At 39.3% G+C, this 20810-nt stretch overlaps 1 protein-coding gene across 1 annotated transcript in view; it reads left to right on the top strand.

Annotated features, from left to right (window-relative positions):
- Positions 1-20810, top strand: part of DACH2 (dachshund family transcription factor 2) — a gene marked incomplete at both ends in the record, with an annotated part of 288156 nt that overhangs the window by 250643 nt on the left and 16703 nt on the right. Inside the window, 2 exons of the mRNA XM_080625027.1 lie at positions 19908-20053; positions 20587-20734. Of these exons, the coding sequence (XP_080481153.1) occupies positions 19908-20053; positions 20587-20734 (294 nt within the window). The remainder of the gene's footprint in view (positions 1-19907; positions 20054-20586; positions 20735-20810) is intronic.

Raw genomic sequence — 20810 nt, forward strand, 5'->3', positions numbered from 1 at the left:
GAAATAGTTGTCCCAGGTTCTATAATAACAGTCAAAAGCTACCAAAAGCTCCCACCATCTGAGAAGGATGATGCTCTGCTGAAGAAATAGAGTAAGAAAGAACAGCATTTCCCATTGCTTCTGCCTTGAGGAGGAAAAACCTGGACATGTTCACAGTTTGAACTAAGTGACAAAAGCAGTATTTACACTCCAAGTGTGATTCCTTTTCTGTTCTCACCTAGTTTTAACTTCTCCCCTTTAAATATAATTCTGTTCCACAATTTTCTCCACCTGCTGTTTTCTAAAACTTGCACATGTCCCCAGTCCACATACACCATCATTCTTCTCTTACGTTTTCTATCCACATTTTACCCTGCTCATCCAAGCTCTATCCAGCACCCAGTTTGCCTACCTGTCTCCTTTCTTTTTATGTCTTTTTTCTACAGGAAAAAAATACACCCTTATATTGACACAGAAATTGCAAAGGTCAGAAACCTGTTTACCTGTTCAGGGAATTTCTATTTTTTTTTTTTTGCTTGTGAGGAGGTTTTTTGTGGCGTTTTTCTGAGGGCTGTTTGCCCTTTTTTAAAATTAATTTATTTAAAACTTATTTTAACTCTTAAAAATATTAATTTTGAAATTTATTCTTTTTAAAGAAGTACCACACCCTAAGAAAATTTTAACGCTGTTAATGACTTCTAAGTAAGTTAAATAATTGACCTTGTGTAGTGTCGCTGTCTTCAGTTGGTTCAGATCAACAATAAAATCCAGAAGGTATCATGTGGATCGGCTGTGTCAGAAATAGAAACTGCTGCTCTCAGAAATTCTTTTTTCCAATGCAGACCCGCAGTTCCCAGGCCTGCTGTACAATTGTCTGTTTAGCTGCCTCAGCTTGATACTTGTTGGCAATGTTTCAGGGTGCACGTGCAAGTCTGGTGTGTAACCAAAGGCTACATCATCACACCTCTCATAGGAGTTAGTCCTGGCCTTACAAGGCAGGAGAGGTACATCCCATGCCATCCCTCCCTTCCTCACGTAGTAATTGCATTTGCAGAATCATGTCTAGTGCGAAGCTCCAGTAAAGTCCAGTTGGCTCTTAAGAGCAGTTGCCACTGAATCATTTGGATGGACTTGACCCTGAATCAAGGTTTCTTGCGTCATGATAGAAAATGTGGATCAGATTTTTGTCTCATGTAAATTGAAGTAACTGCTTTTGGAGTAAGCCCTCTATTGTTTCCTAGTAGGCTCATAAGCTACACACTGAAGGTATTCAGCATGGCTCAAGGAGTACTTTAAATTACGTTGTAAGTATGGCAATTCATTTCCCTTTGGAAGCTTGCCTTTAGATGGGCTTGGTCTGGCAAGCTTCTCAGTCAGTTAACAAGCAAATAAAAACCCCAACAGCTCCCTCCCCATGCTGCCATAAAGAGGTCTATTTTGGAAGTTATGTGGAGCTGTGGAAAGCAGTTGATCTGCCTCAAGCGTGCCCTTGTGTGCAGCAGTAGCCTTCACCTTTCTTTCACTGTTAGGGGGGGACGTAACTGATAGTGATGAACATGATTTCCTAGGCATAGTACATTCAGATTTTTATTATGATATCACCAGGACGTATGTTTGTGGACGGAAGATAGATATCTATATATCTATGTCTGTGTTTAGCTTCAGAATATCAACTCCTTAAAAATAGTATATTACCTGCATGAAACTGAAAATATGGGTGACACAGTGTGCAGGAATTGAGCCCAGCTTTGCTTACAAATCAGCTTGATGATGAGGCTGCAAAAGTTATATTTTCACTGCTTTCACATACTGAATTTATTAGCTTCTTGAAATTGATTTTGGATGCCTTTCATTTGCCATTGGGCTGAAGTCAAAAGCAAAACGATGATATACCACATTTTGCTCACTCATCTTTTTATTGCTCAACTATTGTTATTGAGTAAAAGACATTCAGTGTGTTTCCCAAAGGAGACAGAAAGCACATTTCATTTCCTTTTTAATTGACAAAGGTTTAACTCAATGCAAGTCCTGCAATCCTCAACTTCAGTATCCCAGTGGCAGTTATAAGGGGGTAGAGGGAATGGGGACTGGGATTCCGTTTAGATCAGGGATGAGAGCAGAAGCCAGAAGGGCTGTCAAACTTCATGCTGTGTTATTTGCTTGGAAGGAATAGTGCAAAGTTAATATCGATGCAGCACTATGAAAGTGTTCAAGTAGTTATCTCTAGGAAGGTAATGTGAACTCAGCAGTATCATTGCTTTGATCTTTGGTTAAAGTCTTACAAAACTAGATTGCTGTTTGATTGACAACCTTATCAGAGAGTGAATGAAGACTGACACTCTAATATTGAAAGCGCAGCGTTTACAAAACTTAAAGCCTGAGTTTTCTCATGACGCTGCTGCTTTTGTAGAAGACTGAATTTCACATTTATTTTTAAATAAGTGTATACCTTGCTGTGTGCAGCTAAAACTTATCATTCTAGACTGCTGGCTCACAAATACTTCTTACCCTAATAATTTGATGCAGATGTGTTTATAGCAACAGTACTGTCATAATGTATTTGAAGAAGTACGAGTTACTGTTTGAAGGCTTGAACATGGTGGTATTTATCACAACTCAATAGCAAATAATGATTGATCCAACACGTGAGTGACTGATGCAGAGGTGGAAGGCTACAGCTTGATTTGGGTAGTGTACCTGGCAATTTCTGAGTGGGTCTGATACAAGGGCCAAAGAGTTTCCATCATATAATCCTGGCTTGAGGGCTTGTCTTCAGCTGTTGTTTATTCCTTGACTTGTCCTCTTAATACCCTCAAATGAACAGAGGCTACTAAAGGGAGTTAGTTTGTGGAGCAGGCTTTTCCTTTCGTGCCAGTAATCTGCTTAAATGCCAGCCCTCTTCCAGTCATACCGTACTTCTTTCTAACCAGTTTTAAATGTCCTGAGTTTGAAGTGTACCTTACCTTCTCTACCAACTGATCAAATTTTTCAGGCAGACCTGGGCAGCCAGGAGCTGCTTGACAAGATGACCTCCAGAGGTTCCTTCCAGCCTGAACCATTCCATAATTGTGGTCAGCTCCCAGATGATGTTCTGTTTTCCTGACAGCCTGATGCAGTGACTTCCCAGCAGTCTTGCCTTTCTGCTTTGGGAAGTCTCTGCCATAGTCACATCAGTATGGTTGGCACCCAGGCAGGCTGTTCTCCAGTAGAGTGAAGCCTTGAGATGTCACCTACCTATTCTTTCCATCAAAGGTTGCACTTTGGGTACTTTTCCATACTATCCTTAATTTCTTCATTAAGCTGGACAAGATAATATATTCTGTTCAGCTAACGAAAAAAAAAAAAAGAAAGGGAAGAAAAAGGGGGTGGCAGGGCCTTAAGTCCCACTCCTAGTTTTGTGGGAAATGACGTTAAAGGCCACGATTTAGGTAATGTGTAAGAATAAACAGATTGTGTCTGTTTCCATATTAAAACACCTTAAGCAAGGAAATGTCTCCCCAAAATGCTACGCTTGTATCAGCCAGAGGTGTTAGTGAAAAGACTCTATTTATATGAGGCAGTTTAAATATAGGCATCCAGAAGATTTTCACAGAAGGGGCTGAGGAGCTGTGCTGTAGGGTGTGGGAACTTCTTCAATTGGCTTGACTATCAAAGCCAGTGTTTTCTGAGACTACATCAGCAATTTCTCCTGACTTTCTGATTCTCAGTTTACTTCAGTATTGCTAAATTCTGAATGCAGTTATTTCCTTACCTCTTAGGTGATACGTCTTACATGAATGCGTGTGTGCGTGTGTAGCAGTATCTACAGAAATATGCACAAACACTTGCACACCGATACGTATGCAATACAGTATCGTATCTTTACTAAAGTATCCTTTATGAAAAACTATTAATTAAAAGCCAAAATTAAATCCACTTTCATCAGCAGTGCAGCTTTGCTGAATAAACCTTACATTTGACCATATTTTCAAAGTGAACATGTACAAGTCAGGAGAATTGTTACCATTTTATCATTTGAAGTCTGGAATGAGTGATTTCAGAATGAAAAGCATATGTAGCTATGCTGATCATGCAGAATAAATGATTTTCAAACCCCGCATTTGTATCAGTACATTTTTTACTGTGTGGAAAATGCATGTCCATAAAAAATAATGATCACCTAAATTTTGCTGTAAACATTTAAAAAATATATATATATGAAATTCCTTTGGAAATGTCTACAGTCTGCTTCCGTATTGCAACACATATGGTAAGAAGAATCTTGCTTGCAAGCCAGTGAGTGTTTTTAAACAGGTTTCAAAATTACACTGAATAATAGCTAGTGTACAAAAATTGGGATGTTTTGTATTTTATAACAAGCAGTTTAACATTTTCTAAGCTATGACAAATTTCTCCTTAGGTAATTTTCAATGTAATAATAGGATTAGTTCAGCTGTCCCTAATTTTGGCATTTTTTATGTACGTAGGCACTGGAGGTATATTAGGAATACTCTGAGTCATTCTACTTCTGTCTTATTCTTTTCTTTAGTCTTTAGAGGCCTCTGTGGATGTGAATGAAGGTTGTTGCTGTTGAAGGCTTTGTTCTGTCTTTTTTCTTCTTTTTCTCCCTGCATGTATACGTGTGTGTACATGACACATAACGTAGATATTTAGGAACCAGTTCTGTTGCTATGATTTTGATAAAGCATTTCTGGAGCTTGTTGTATTTCGATTAAAGATTTACAGACCTCCTTTTGCCTCAAACCTCATTTTTAAAGGCCAGAAGAGAAAAGAAACCCCAGACCATAAACGTGTTAAATGAAATATCCATAGTACCTTCAGTTAATGGTATTTCCTTAAGGCAGATAAGTTATTGAGCCCCCTTTTAAAACAAGAGTGTTAATTTACTGTTTCCTTTCATCTGTTGAAATAATTACTTTTCTTTTTTGCCTTCAATAGTTTGTTCTGGTCGTTAACATTTCTGTAAAATTAAGTTTGAAAGGTGCTTTTAATGTTCAGATAGACTGCAGTGCACATTTGACTGTTAAAATCAACCTACTTAAGGCAGAACTAATGTTTAACACTCACAGCTATTTGAAGTAGTTCACTGCCCAGTTTAATGGTGCTGCCAAGGGCAATGGTCACATTACTTGCTATTAGATTTTGGGGGGTTTGTTATGCTGGCAATAAAGACAATCCATGATTTTTCTGTAAACATTGGCTTAGATCTTAAAGACATCATTTTTCTACTAACAACCTATAAACTGTAATTTCTAGGGGAGCAGCGGGCAAGAAACGATAACTCCTGCTCTTGGCCACGCGCTCCATTTAGGTGTCATTGTTGCATGCTGCAGCATTAGTGTTGAATGACTTTTCCTGCAAACCCTGTTGAAAAAGACAAAATCAAACTGTACAAAAATCGTGGTGATGGTCAGCTGTAGTGGGAGAAGTGACTTCATATACTGGGAATTGCATTTTTCAATCTGTATGGTATCCAGAGAGTTTTAAGACATCTGTACAGGTAGGTGGAGAGCGACCCTGGGTAGCCCAGCCTGTCCTGGTGGAAACTGGGGGCAAGAGGTGGGACGGGCACAATCTGAACCATTTCAGCTGTGGTCACTGCCCAACCAGCAGCTTCTGCTTCATGGTGGTTATAGTGGATCTTGCTGGTTTAGTGGACATCTCTGTCATGCACCATTTGTGGTATAAAAATGTTCCTGCAGCCTTGCACTGAGAATAGGCCTTTGCAATGGCTGATTTCACTCTGAGACATTCTGCTACCAGCACTTCCCCAATCTGTGGTTCTTAGAATGCAGGTCAAATAATATTATTCATGGGAATCTTTAGGCAAATAGTACATGTAAAAATGTAACTAGTCCTTTGTGCAGTGGAGTTAATGGAAACTTTGTCCAGTCTTCAACAAGTCCAGTGGGAAACGTATAGTGTAGGGCTGCCCTAAGTAACCCCCACCTGAATGAGTGAAACAGGGCATGTACATCAAATCTATTCCTGTGTGAGGTCATGGATTTATAACAGAACAGCTGCTTTTTCCTTTTTTGATAAGCAGAGAGGACAGAGAATTTAAAGATTAAACAATACATCTTCTTATTATATATATTTACTAAATAGTGAGTAAGATTTTCCCCTTGGCTAGTCTAGTGCAATTTTACAAGCTTCAACAATGCTGAATGGATGTTATTGAGAAGTGAATTTGGCTCATTCTTTTTATGCTTTTAACAAATACCCAAGGGAAAGGCAGTTGTTCAAGGAAAATGAAATACAAATAAACATAGAATTTATTCTCAGTAGGCATTCTGGGGAACTTGGAGCTTGAGTTTTATGCCATGGGTTTTTTTCTGTTACTTGCAAGCAAGTCTAAAATATTCATATAAGCTGTCAGTTCTCTAAAGTGAATTCATCCTTTTTAAAAAATAAAACAAAATATATATTCAGTGGATAGAAGTGGAACAATGTAAAACAACAAATGACATTTCTGCTCTGAAGTACATCATTGTAATGGACTGTATTATTCTGGACTGTGGATACCAATGATTTTTTTATTTCACAGCATCCTGTAACAATTCTTAAGACATGATCATGCACAAAACATCATTTGTAATTATAGCAGTTTGCCATTTTCATCTGCTCCATGCTTATTTCTCATTGATTGATAATCCACGTACTTCAAACTAATGAGGGTTCTCCATGCTGCCACTTAGTAGACATTACCGATTTTTATAACCTAAATTTCAGGGTATGGTTTACATTTTTTGTTTGAAGCAAAAGGAGAAAAAATTAGTTTCTTCACAGTGCATTTTTGCACATAGATTGCTGGGGTCCTGCAGAGAAATACAGCCAGTGAGAATGTTCATGGTATAAAGAAATTCAGACTATGGGTTTCGTTTCAGATTAATCATTGCCCAGACTCCCAAATAGTCCTTCAAAAAGATCTGTGATTCCCCAAGGAGTGTGCTGTGGAGGGCCAGAGGCACTTTTTTGTGGATCCACAATTATTTTGATTACCAATTACTTAATTTCTGTGTTCTTATTTCTGACTTTGAAATAAATTTAATTGCACCGTCTCACAGCTGTTGGTTTAAACAAGTCATATGATGAGACTTTTTATGGTTCTAGACTGAATATCCAACTTAGATACCTTTGGCAGAAGCAATGTCAGTATTTAAGTCATTATTTACTGCTAGATTTAAGTAAGTATTTATTACTAGAGAGTATAAATCCAGACTTTATACATCAGAAAACAAGAACATATTTTACTGTTTGAGAATGACTGAGCTCAAAGGTTCCAGAGGACCTGAACAGAGATTGGCTCTTGAAAAACGTGTGTTTTATTTCATTTCTTAGCAGATATGTGGGAAAATACCTTTCCAGGTAAGGCTTATGCTTCATTAATACTTTGATCCACTGCTTGGTTTTCATTAGCTGCAGACTTGCATGTTTGCATAAACCTTGCAGAAATAGCTTTTCACCTTGGGTTGTGGTAACCTTAGTCAAAACTTCAGAGCTCGAATGGCAGCGTGTACAGCATCAATACCTTTTAGAATTTTACAAAACCAGTTGATTAAATCTGATTTTAAATACTACTTTCTGTCTAGAACCCTGCCTTCTTAATAATCAATTAAAACTTTATTTCATTGTGTTTATTCAGCTTGTATAAAGCAGTACTTGACATGTATTAGACCTTACATAGCAGTACACAGCTGTGGCCCATCCAGCATTTTCCAAATGAGTTTGCACAAGGAATAAAAGATTGCCATCTGAGCAACACTGGAGGGAGACAAGAGCAGACAAAAGGCAGTTAAGCGCTACAAAAAAAGAAAAGACCTTGTTGAGATAGAAATTTCTGAGCAAATGCCTCAATTTCACAGGGAGATACTGTAGCAGGCAATGTACATTGATTTTAGCACATGAAGTACATTGCTTTGGGGATTCATTAAGCTTCATTTTGTGCACTACCATGAATGGGTATGTCAGCTACTCTCTCAAGTAATGCACAGTTTCAAAGCAAGAAGGTAGAATAAACCAAAGTGAAAATATGATGTGCCCCGCAAATAGAGTAAGCCACTTTTAAAAGGAAAATGCTTTGCTTGCTAAAAGCAGCAATAAAAACCTAAACATTTTTGAAGTATTTTATGTTTATAGAGTTTTTAATATGACTTACAAACACCAGTGATTTCATGCTCCTAGCTGATCTGGTGGGAATCTCTCTAGAAGGACAGATGCATTAATGGAGTGCAAAGCTTTATTTCTGTCATTCGGAAGAAGATACACAGACAACTGTTTGATACTTTTTAGTTACTCACTTCTTTACTGAATATGGGCAAGGTATATTTGGGTTTGTTTTTCCAGCTTCTGTATTTGCAGCAGGAGGGTGCTTCAGGTGGTGCTGGTTTCTCTTCTCTCTTTTCCCTTGGGGGCCAGCTGCAGAGCTTGCGGTGGTATTTCACAGGCATTGGCTGCAAATCTAGTGGCAGGTCCATGAAGCTGGAGTCTTCAGCTATCAACCGAATCCAAGGCTGGTTTGAAATCTGTCTGTGAATGTGTGAGAGGTCTGTAGTACTAGGTTTCTAAGTACTTTGTCTTGGTTTGTATTTTGGGTTCAGTTGAGAAGCATGTAAGTCCAAGAGATTTACCCCAAAATCTGTTTAGTAGATTTTATTTAGCAAGATGAAGCCATTGCCACTTCCTGTTTGTCATGAAGTCTACCATAAATTATAGTTACTTAGGGGCAGAAGGTTCATGAAGTTTCTCAGCATGTTCTAGAGTGCTTGGTTTGCAGTGGCAGATCACTAAAAGAGTGGGATTGTACATGCACATGGCTGTAAGGAGTTGAAAAAAAAATACTCAAATCTTCCTTGCTCAGTGCTCCAGCTTTTGTGCTTTGCCTTCAGCAGATACTAGGCTGTTATAAATGAAATTAGCCTAAGCAAGAGGGCTTTACTGCCAGACTTTGCTATATACCGCTTTCTATAGCAGAGCATAACTTCATGCATACTGCTGTTTCAGGGTGAATGGCACAAGTACCTGAGGTTTTAGGCAGAGAGAAGAGTAGGGGAAAAGTGTTTACCAGCTACTGGGAATTGTACCTCTGCTAGTAACCTGTTAGAGGAAAACATACGACCCTGGAATGAACCTCTTGTGGTTTAAATAGTTAACACTTTTCTTTCAGGTGATGTTTTGTCTCAGATGTGTATTGGGAGTCACTGCTAAGGAGGTGATCATTGAAGAGGTGCTGGCTGTGAGAAGCTCAGTGTTTGGCAGCTTCTTGATGCTCCAGCAGCCAAACAGAGCTCAGACTGATCTGAAGGAAGAGCACAGCAGATTAATGTCAAATAGCTGCTGCCTGCAGAAAGTTTTCCTTTTTCTGTCCTTCCCCCAGTATTTGATCTTTTAAAAGAGCTCAGGATAAGTGACAGCAGTAGACTTAACAGTTATTAGGTTGCAAAGTAGTGGACATGGGCTACTTGGTGGTTAGCTTACACTTATACTCAGATTGCAGCTGCCGTTTGGGTCAGAAAGAGGTTTTCCTTTTGATAGATTAGCTGTGTGCTAGGAAAACGTGTCTTTCCCCAGAGCATCGTGTAATCATTTGGTGGCAAAGAGGTGTGCTACGTTGCTATGGACATGCGGCTCTCCACACTGAGAGCTGCTGTAATGCTGGTATATGTGAGTCTAATCATTCTGTCACTAAGATGTAATATCGATACACCAGGACAACATTTCTATCAGAGGGCCTATTACTTGCCCTCTTAGTTGAAGGGAAAAGAAGGACTGAGATAAGCCAAGTTCTGTTTCTTAGCCAAGAGAGGCTCGGTTCACTTCTGCAACCTTTAATATCTGCAGGAGATACCAGCACCATCTAAACAGGAGCATTTGGGAGTGCTACTGTGCACCGCTGGCTGGCGAAGCCCCAGGGAGATGGGTGCATGTCTTGTTTCATGCAGGACCCTGGTGGCTGTGGCAAGAGCTGGGCTGGCCGGCCACAGCAGGGGTGTGCCACAGCCCGGTGCCCACCGCATGGGCGCTGGCACTGCACGATGTGCTGTGGGCAGCAGGGGAGGCCGGAGGAGCTGGGGCACGGTTAAAGGTTTCTGTGGAAGTCTACAACAGGACTGTTGTGCTGTATCAGGAACCGGACTGGTAACAGCTACGGCACAGAACTGCTGCCCACCTGTAGAATTAAAACAGGAGGTAAATTGAAAAGGAATGAATTCCTCATGCTTCTTGATAATCAGGGTTCATAAAATCAATGTGTCACTGAACTGATTTCAAACACTAGGATATAAAGCAGAGTACTTCTGTGTTGACATCTGAAGAATTCATAATTCATTCAATACACTGGGTCTATTTTTCTCTTAAGGTAATTCTGTTTCTCTTAGTGATCAGTTTTGAAAATTGTCTTATTTCTGCAGTGCAAGAATGCTGCTGGTGAACATCCCCCAATTGCAGTTATAATTATTTCTGATTTAGAGTGCCCTGGCCTGACAGCACCGGGGAAATTAATAGGAGGAGCTTTCTACAAGTTTTAGAAGATGAGCAAAGACATACTTACTCCCTCTTAAAATTATTTAAGCAGGTGCTGTGGGAAGCCATTGCTTTTATAATGCTCTTCAGATGTTTACAGCAAAACATTTTTTCCCAGTGATTGAATTTTTCAAAGTACTAAAATACCACAGAGAAATATGTTTCCCACCAGTTTTATGGCTCCCTGGATGCATTCTATACAAACCTTGTATCTGCCTGGACACAAACACTCTATTGCAAAAAGATATCTTGCCATTTTAACAAGCTGCACTGCTTTGAAAGGATACACTGCAGTAGGAATGTCAGTGCCTTAAGAGTAATACTTCTTTAAGAGTACTATTTTATTAAAGCAGACCTCAGTAATTTGTTCCTGACTGTTATACACCCTTATTTTATTAAAGTATTTTACATCTGTGGAGGAGATTACTACCATTTCTATTTTCTCCACTGCTTGGCTTTAATGGATGGTATGGAATATAATATTTATTAAGCCTAAGCAGGGGAGGACATAATAGCAGAATTGTCCTTTATAACCTATTTTACACAGTTGTAAAATAAACTTTAATAAAGCAGGAATAATTATCCAGGAATATCCAGGAAATGGAGTACTCTGCCTGCTTCAAATAGTTGGACTTAACTGCTGGTTATACATATACTTAAAGAAAATGAACTCAACAGTAATAATATTGATACTAACCTGGTGCTATTTTAAAATATAGTAAGAGTTGAAGTATCTTTTGTGTCATAATTACCATGTTAGCATAGATCATATAATACATAACTATAATATCTATATAGTAGTAACTGCATGTAGTTCTACAGAAGACAGACACATTACAAAAATATTTATACTTACTAACTTTAAGGGTTAGAATTCCTTTACCTTATTCTGATGGCACCCAGATCCCCATAGTTGGCTCCATGGCTACTGGTCAGTTCTGCTGGTGATCACTAAGCTTTGATGCCAGGGAATAACGCTCCTTGTTGCTCAGTGCTGTGTGCCTGTGTATCTGCTTATGGGCAGAGTGGACCTGTGTTTAGTACCTGGACCCCAGAAGGCAATGAGTGTCTTGATTTCAGCCAGGTTTTGCCTGAGATTAGGAGAACAGGCTTTGCACCTAGCATATGCACAGGTGACGACTGAATAGCTCCCTGGACCAGGAAGACAACTTCAGAAAAGCCTTTCCCAGTGATAGCACATCTGTATCTTTAGCTGGCAGGTAGAGTTTTTCGGGTGCAAAATGGAAATGCAAGCGTGTATGCCATACTGGTGAAAATTTGGTGCCACCAATCACAGCTATCTGGAAGCATTTATGTTGTTTTGTGGGGTTTATGAATAGGAAAAAATGGAATCTTTCTAATGAGATCTGATTCATATTATTGGTTATACTGCCAAATTCTGCAGTAAAGGGAGTAGATGATGAAAATTATTTAAAAGCACACTGTATAGTTTTATTACAAGTGGGACATGAAGGAGATTGCCTAACTGTTGAGGTATGGAAGGCCTTTTTTTGGGTACAGGGTTTTGCTTGTCATTTCTTGAGTCTTGCATTTCCAGAGGTACCCGGTTGCCCACCACAGTGCACCTGCCCCTGCAGCAGGCCTGTGTAGGGGCTTTGGCAGGCAGCTGCCAGCTTCTACTGCCCGTCATCCAAGTTACACCATCTGGGAGCCACCTTCTGCCCAGAAGCCATGTAGCTGCAGTTAGTGTGGTGCTGGGACTCAGCTGCTCCCTTTCTCCCTCTCCCTCCTTCCCAAGTCCCTGTGCACAGTTATTGGATACAGGCTAAAGCATAGTTCCTGAGTCTGACCGTGATGCTCACCAACAGTGGTCGTGTTTGATCAGAAGCTGGCTTGCACGTGCTGCCTGAGGACATGGCAGAGCAGGAGTGGCTCTGCTGGTGTGTGGACCTCACTGTCTGCATGGTGGGGCTGATACTCTCCAGCCAGCTCTGGCTGCCTGTGCTGGTAAGCTGACAGTTCAGTTAACAGACATTTTTTCAGCTTGAACACTATCAACCTGTTCCTATTTATCCTCACCACACCCAGCTCATGTTTCTTCACCTTTCTTATGCAATTATAGTGCTGGTTCTTGGATAGCTTTGTGTTGCTGTTTCTTGTCTGATTTCTTGTCTTGGTGGCAGTCACTGCAGTCTGTCTCAAAGGAAAAAAGGGAAAGATTTGTTATTAAGGACGCAGTGCAGCTTTGCAAGAAACTGATTCCTGATTAGATATTCCAGAAGGACTGGAAAAGAAATTCCTGTCTTCCCCCTTCTTTCTTGATTTCTTCCTCCTCTTGTCTATTTTTTTTTTCCTTAAATTAATATTGTGGAAATGATCTGGACTGAAGTTATTACATTAATTATCCAAACTGACATTTTTGCAGTGTGTGAAAGGACAGGGTGGTATGTAAAATAGATGCACTAAGAACACCTACAGTATGACAACAAGTAGCAGGGTAATTGCTGAAAATGAAGTCTTTTCTGCTATCCCTTCCCTTCAACATCTGTTGTTCCATATGGAGTCATAAATATTTGCAACAAAATAGTTGAAGAAATAATCTCAACATTAATAGGGAAAAGCTGAATCCGCCAAGAAAATTAAAGAATCTTTTTTTTTTTCTTGGCAAGTTCCTCCTACCCACCCTCATCTGACAGTTTAAAATCTCAGTAGAAGAATAGTCAGACTACAGCGATGCTTAAAAATCACCATGAAAAAAACCTTGTGAATGTTAGTGGGAGAGTTAGCTGAGAAAAAATTTATAACCTCTTGATAATGGCCATGAGGAGGATTTTGTTTATTTTGGTTCATTTTCCTCCTTTCTTCCAAGCCCCGGTAATTCTACTACTAGCCTTTTAGTGAATGGCTTTGCATTTTCACTTTTCTCTATTGTCAGTAGAAATAATGCTTCTTGTCATTGTGAGGAATGACATGGGTACTATTACTGGCTAAGAGTAACTAGTTACTTTAAATTGCCATATGGAAAATGCAGATCGATAGTACTTGCTCTTCTATGAAGATTAGGAAGCAACTTAAAGCATGGGACAACTTTAAATGTTTTTTGGAATCCAGATTATCAAAACCTGCCCGAGAAGCTCATAGGAGGCAGCAGGTATAATACAGCACAAACGGTAAATTGTAAATAATTGTTGTGAATATAAAACATAGAATTTTGAAGGCTTCTTATTTACGTAATAGTAGCCTTGTACTTACGGCTCCCCTTAATGAACAGAATTAATCAGGTGATGTCAGTTGTATTTGTTAATCTGTACATATTGAACTTCAGACTGAAGTTACTTGCAGTGAAACACTTCAGCTTTGGTATCTAGCTGGTGAATTGCTGCACTTCTCCATTTCAGTTTTCATTATTGCAAAGCCAGTGTCTGATCTAACTCAGGTCTTTTTTTTTAAGGTTTGAATTAATAAAATATTTTCAGGTGTTTTTACCGTCAGTGCCGTGTGAACATCTGACTATATTGTAAATATGTTGAAGTTATAAATAGGTATAATTTCTGTGTTATTAATGAGAGTACATTGATGAAAATGTCAAAGCTGTATAATTACACACCTCTTGATAAAGAGTGCACAGATAAAGACAATTTGTAAACTGTAATTTCAGCCTTTTCTAGTGAAATTTTCATTTCCCTGCTTTTTGCCTCCTTCTCCTATTCAAGCACTAAGTGCCTGCTTTATGACATCCTTCAGGAAAACACACCCTCATCATTCCTAAGAACAGGTCTATGGAAAGGTTGGTGAATGCATTGCTTGCAGAGTTTTCTTTCTCTTTTTTTACTGCTCCAAATCCTCAGTTTTTCCTAAGCTAGCACATTGCTCTTAATGTAACAGGCATTAAAAGTCAATAAAAAATGTTTCTATAAATACATTAGCAACAAAAGGAGGGCTAAGGAGACTCTCCATCCTTCACTGGAGGTGGGGGGAATACATAGTGACAAAGGATGAGGAAAAGGCTGAGGTACTTAATGCCTTCTCTGCCTTCATAGTCTTTTATAGTTAGATCAGTTTTTCTCTGGGTACCCAGTCCCCTGAGCTGGAAGACAGAGATGGGGAGCAGAATGAGGTCCCCATAATCCAAGAGGAAATGGTCAGCAACCTGCTATACCACCTAGACACATACAGGTCTGTGGGGCTGGATGGGTCCACCCAAGGGGATTGAGGGAGCTGATGGAATTGCTCACCAAACCGCCTTCCATCATTTATCAGCAGTCCTGGCTAACCAGGGAGTTCCCAGTGGGCTGAAAGCTAGCAAGTGTGATGTCCATTTACAAGAAGGGCTAGAAGGAGAATCTGGGCAACTGCAGGCCTGTCAGTCTGACCTCAGTGCCAGCAAAGGTTGTGGAGCAGATCTGAGTCCCATCACTTGGCACATGCAGGACAACCAGGAGAACAGGCCCAGTCAGCATGGGTTTATTACAAGCAAGTTCTGCTTGACTAACCCAATTTCCTTCTATGACAAGGTGACCCACTTAGTGGATGAAGGACTCTGTATGTTGTCTACCTAGACTTTAGTAAAGCCTTTGACACCGTTTCCCACAGCGTTCCCTTGGAGAAACTGTCTACTCATGGATTGGATGGGTGTACTGCTTGCTGGGTAAAAAACTGGCTGGAACGCCTAACACACAGCGTGGTGAATGGAGTTAAATCCAGTTGGCAGCTGGTCACAAGTGGTGTTGCCCAGGGCTCAGTAGTGGGGTCAGTTCTGTTCTGATCATCTCTATCAATGATCTGGACTGTTACTGTTTTACAACGTTTTCTAAAAGTTTTTAAGGCAGCCTGGAAATGTGTATGTAGTATATAATGATTAGATACTATTTTTAAAGTGAAGGGTTTTTTATTGCAAAGCTCAGTCATGAAAACGGCTTGTGTGCTATCAAGTTGTATCAATCATTTGAAAATGAAATAAAGTCTGATTTAAAGCTAGTGCACTGGATTAATCAGCTACTCCCCAATTGCACTCATTGACCCTTCTCATTCAGGGACTGTAATTAAGAAAAACAGCACTGACTTTAAATTCAGCACCTGAATCACAAGGTTAAAGCAGTAAATTTCAGAGTCTGATTGGTGCCAGGTTAGGAGGAGGTGTCTCTTTTCTCACTGATGAACATGAGTGCTCTGCTCCTGCCACAGAAGCAATGAGTGAGGGAGAAAAAGGCAGGCAGGGGTTTATGGAGGCTTTTTGGTTATTAAGATACTGAAGACAGATAACCCTGTCCTTGCAGACTTACAGATATAAAATGTTTGAAATAAACAATGCTTCAGATTACAGGGAGTTCATACTTACCTTTCTGTAAAAGAAAAAACTTCTACTAGTTTCAGCATCACAGAAGCTGTCAAGGTTTAAACTCAAGGGAAGTCATCTCACATTTTTGGAAAACTGCTTTTTGCGGTTAAAAGTTAGAATTTAAGCCCTGATTCTGTCAAAATATCCATGTTTGGACACCGCTGCCTATCACTGTTGTTGTGGAGTAGATATACAACTGGGAGTCGAGGAACGTCTTGCCACTGTAAAGATATACTGGTTTGGGTGATTCTGTAAGATCTTTTGGCAAATAATGCTATTTGAAATAAAAACATATTTTCAGAGATGTGTAGCACATACAACCCAGCTGATGTTGCAGATCCTCTGTAAGTCAAAAAGGTCCATTAGAGTATCTGTGCTGTTCTCTGTAACTATGGACCATTAAATGTAATCCACATCACTCCAGTGTGAAGCTCAAAGAATTACAATTTTGATAAGCCATTGTAGTCCTTTAGGTTTCTAACTTGTATGCCACAGGCAGGGAAAAGGAATTTGTGGTGAATAATGCTTATACAGGTCCAGGTAGATAACAAGTTTTGAAGTACACATGAATAAATAACTTCATGGTCTAACTGGTGTTATGCAGGATGTAAATGTAGCTTTAATATTTCTGCCTTGTTTGGAAATGACGTGTCAAGTGTATCAGGTATGTGAATGATGGGTTCAAAAACATGCCATCTGAAAGCAAATAAACCAGCTGGCAGCTACAACTGCCTGTTGGTTTGGGCCATGCACTGTTATGCAGGGAGCAATTCACATAACTTGTGCTCCCAGTGCTGTGCTTAGTCCGTAGGTGGATGCTTCATATTCCAATCCCTATTTCTGCAATTTAGGCAGAAGACAGAAGAAATACTCCAGTATATGGAATTAAGAACAGGAAACTTTCAGGCAGGTTTCCATGTGCCTTCCTGGGATAATATTCCATTCACTGTTAGTGTTTACTATGTATTTCTTTGCAGTATAATTCCTGCTTTCATCTATTCATCTGGATGCCAGCTAGAAATTAAACTAAAAAGACCACACTCTAAATGGATTCCTGAATGCTACTATAAAGCATGGCAGGTTTAACAAGCAAGCTCGATAAAAGTAGTTCCCACTTTGCTTCAATAAATAGAAAGGTTGTTTGTCCTTGGTTGCACTGCAGTTGTTCTAGCTTTATTTCTTGCTTATTCTGTTGTACTATATGTGTGAGTGCAGTTTTTAGCATTGATATTTTTAGTGTTCTTTAAAATCAAAATGCTTAAATCAACATCTTTTGTCCTATTAAAGAGATGCATTTGAGACAATCGGCAAAAAATGCTTCCAACACAAGCCATTTTTAATCGCTTTGCCAATTATGATTTCTCAAGTCTAACTAATAAATTTCTGCCTAACTGTGCACTTTATACAGGATACGGGCAAGATGTAGACACCATTCAGATGTGAAGACCTATTACAAGATTGAAATAGATTTCTAATGCATTTATCATTCATCTTTGCAGAGTGTGATTTCAATCAGAAGAAAAAAAAAGATGATGAATGGTTTGACAGTTTCCACCCATATACGCTAAAACATAATATGCTTCCTCTAGTTTTCAGCTATTACAGACTTTAACATGCAATGTGACCTTGGTCTGCAAAGCATGTTTGGTTAGCACAAAAACTTAATCATAAGAAGTCATAAGTAGAATCCTTCTTCTTTACTGCCCTTTTTCTGGGACTTGGAAATTTATTGCTTCTGGGACAGGTAGGATATGAACAATGGGCCAAATAGAGTCCAGGGTTATCTCATCTGTGTGAAAACTGCTGCTGAAAATCGATGTGACCTCTGCTACACTGTCATCCCAATTCCCACCCTCTGTGTCCTATTTGTCTTTTGGTGGAAGCTTAGATCTGTGTGCTGTCTCTATGTGTCTCTCTTGGGCCAGATTATCAAAATGAATCATTGCCTGCATACCTCTTATATTTCTATTTATTTTCCTGGTGTTGACTAGGTCTGATGAAATATGATTCTTTTTGCATTTGATCCTCACTGCAGCAAGCAGCACCTAATTTAGCTGTGTCTATCTCTTTAAAGAAGAGTAATACTATTTTGAAACTTCAATCTGCTGTGCAGTAACATTACAAACCATAGACCATGCAACCTGTCTTCACAGTCAATAGTAATTTTCCTTTCGGCCAATTTAATGTTATTACTTTCATCTCCAAATAGTAGATTTCTGGAGATTTCAAAGCAGCTGTAGTTTTGTTATGCATACTTCATGTATTACTTTCTTTTTCAAATGCCACTTCAGTTTAGTCTTTTGTGACTCCATTTCTGTGTAACATCATATGCAACATCTTACCAGCTTATTTTAAAAACTCTGCCACTAATACAAGAGAAATGGTGTGTCTGAATCAGCATGAACTCTGTGGTCTGAATATGTGACCAGAGCTTGTTTCTTTTAAATGGATCACTTAAATTACATGAACACAGCTCTAAAAGGAGAGCTACAAAGACGTGTAGAAGTTACTGGCTTTTGTTGTTATTAGTCCTGAAGAATCATGATGAAGATGTTCCATTTAATGAACTCACATAGTGAAAACAAAATACTCCCTAAGCGGTGATTTCAAAGAATACTTGAAACCTGTGAATGCTCCTAGTTCCTTGTCAGTGGGTAATGCTTTAGAAACACAGCAGAAAGTGCTGCTCAACAGATGCTCCTGAAGTTTGTGAAGCATTGCTGGGGGAACACAACAATTCCGTTCATTGTCAGACTCTAAGTTGGTTTTTGTAGGTAAGGGAGGGGGCCTTTTCAATATGCTGTGGTCTAATTGTAAATCCTGGCTTTAATGTGACCAAGACATTTGACAAATGAAACGATCCTGATGGACTGGCTGTGCAGTTTTCGTGGAAAAACACGCGAGTCATGCACTTGCAGCCAATACATTAGTTGCAAGCTTTACTAAAAAGCAATTGCCAAGAAAATATTCCTCATGATTTCTGCAGGTGCAGGAACATAACATACAGAGACTGGATTTCCCTGGAATATTACATAAGAATATTTTTTTAACATTTTACAGTAAAAGAAATGCACAGAGTTTGGCTTTAAAGACTTAGATTTTAGTTTTGTGGTTTTCAGCTTAAAATGAATACATGGGGGGAAAAATGCTCATTACGGATCTGGGAGGAGGAGATTATTTACTGTCCTAAAATAATTTCATTTATGCTATTCAGAAATGTGAGCTCATTGCTGATAGTACTGATTCCTTACAAAATTTAAAGGATTTTTTGAAAAATATTTAATAATACTGCTGCTTCATTATGAATACATATTTCTACTGTGTGTGCACAGCTTGCTCTATAGCAACATGATTGGTTTGAAACTGCAAGTAAAGGGGAAGGCAGCAGGTCCTCATTCTACAGTTTGGAAGACATGCATCAATCTAGCTCCACACAGCAAGCCACAGGAGCAAGGCACTGTGCCGTTTGCCCTCTTCTTCCTGGCTGCTCTGTGACCCACCCCCAGCTCTCTCAATACCTCTGCTACAGAAACTCAGCAAAGCAGCCTGGCTACTGCATGTGACGGGAGACACCAACAGCAGCACAGTACTTAAGAGAACCTGCGCTGACACTTCACTGACAACGTGAAGCTGGTGCTAGCTAAGTAGGAGGGAATGACTCAGTGGTGATTATTGACTGCTGCCTATGGGAAGGATAACATTAAAGGAATAAGGAGATGTGATGCACTTCTTGATTAGAATTTTGTCAAGGTTATAGCAACAAAAAAATGAACATCACAGAATGGCAAACATGACAGAATGAAGAAAGGTCTTTCAGGTTTAATGAACTGTGTAGCACTGTTGTAATTCTGTAGTATAATTTGTAGAATTTGAGATACAGTAGACTATTACAGCTGTGTTGTACCTGTCAGTATATTTATTATTGTTCTGTACTATTTTGCAATCTTACCTTAGCAACAAGCACAGCTGCCCAAGGATGGAAACAATGTCAGTTGTACTAATGCACTTGTATTTTGACTTCCAGGTAAATGGAATGCTAGTTTCTAGAAGTTACATTTACCTGTATTTCTAATGCTTTCTGATGTTGCTTTTAAACCTGTCTTTACAGAAGAGGTCCAAATTGCCATTCCAATAATGAAACCAACCTTAGATAAAGTCCAACTGGCTGGACAAGCCCTGCCTCCTGGATTTCCGGCGCCATTTCTTTTTGCTGATGGTCTTTCATCAGTAGAAACACTATTAACCAACATTCAGGTAAATTATTCTCTACAAGGCTAAGCTATGTCATGATAGATAAAATGTGTTTCGGTTTTAGTCTTTTTTTAAAAGTTTCAGAAACTTACTTTGTATCTGCGATTCTAATTTCTTCTGTTTAATGTAATGCTTAGGTTTCCACTCTCTGGCATTATTGATCATGAAAGGGTTTCATACATTGTCTTTTTGACTTAGTAGTTGGTAATAATGGTCATATTAAAATGCACCAGTCTCATTATTCCTCCTTTGCTTCTCCCTGCAGTTGACTGAGGTCAGCAATGATACGGCACTCTGTTTGTAATAAACCACATTGGTAGGATGACTTAGAAAAGCTATACTGAATGATTCCAGACCACAAAATTGCTCATTTGTAATATTTAGCTACTTCAAATGCCCAGTTGTGTTCTGGGTCTACAGGTTTCTGCATTTAATTTTTCTGTTTTCCTAGAGGGTGTAAAAGAAACAAATGGACGAGTGTTGTCAGTGCCGAAACAAAATGGTATTTTCAGCTCTTACATTTGTGTGTGTTTTAGGGCCTACTGAAAGTGGCTGTGGACAATGCAAGAGTCCAGGAAAAGCAGATACAGCAGGAAAAGAAAGAGTTAAAGATGGAGCTTTGTAGAGAGAGAGAACTAAGAGAGAGCTTGGAAAGGCAACTCACAGCTGAGCTGCAAAGCAGAGGTGAGTGAATGAAAAATTGAGTTTAGATATCTATTAAATGTATAACCCTTTGGCATTTCCAGCTGGAGCTATGAGG

Source organism: Psittacula echo (genome assembly GCF_963264785.1).
Source record: "Psittacula echo genome assembly, chromosome: 8".
Lineage (NCBI taxonomy): Eukaryota > Metazoa > Chordata > Aves > Psittaciformes > Psittacidae > Psittacula > Psittacula echo.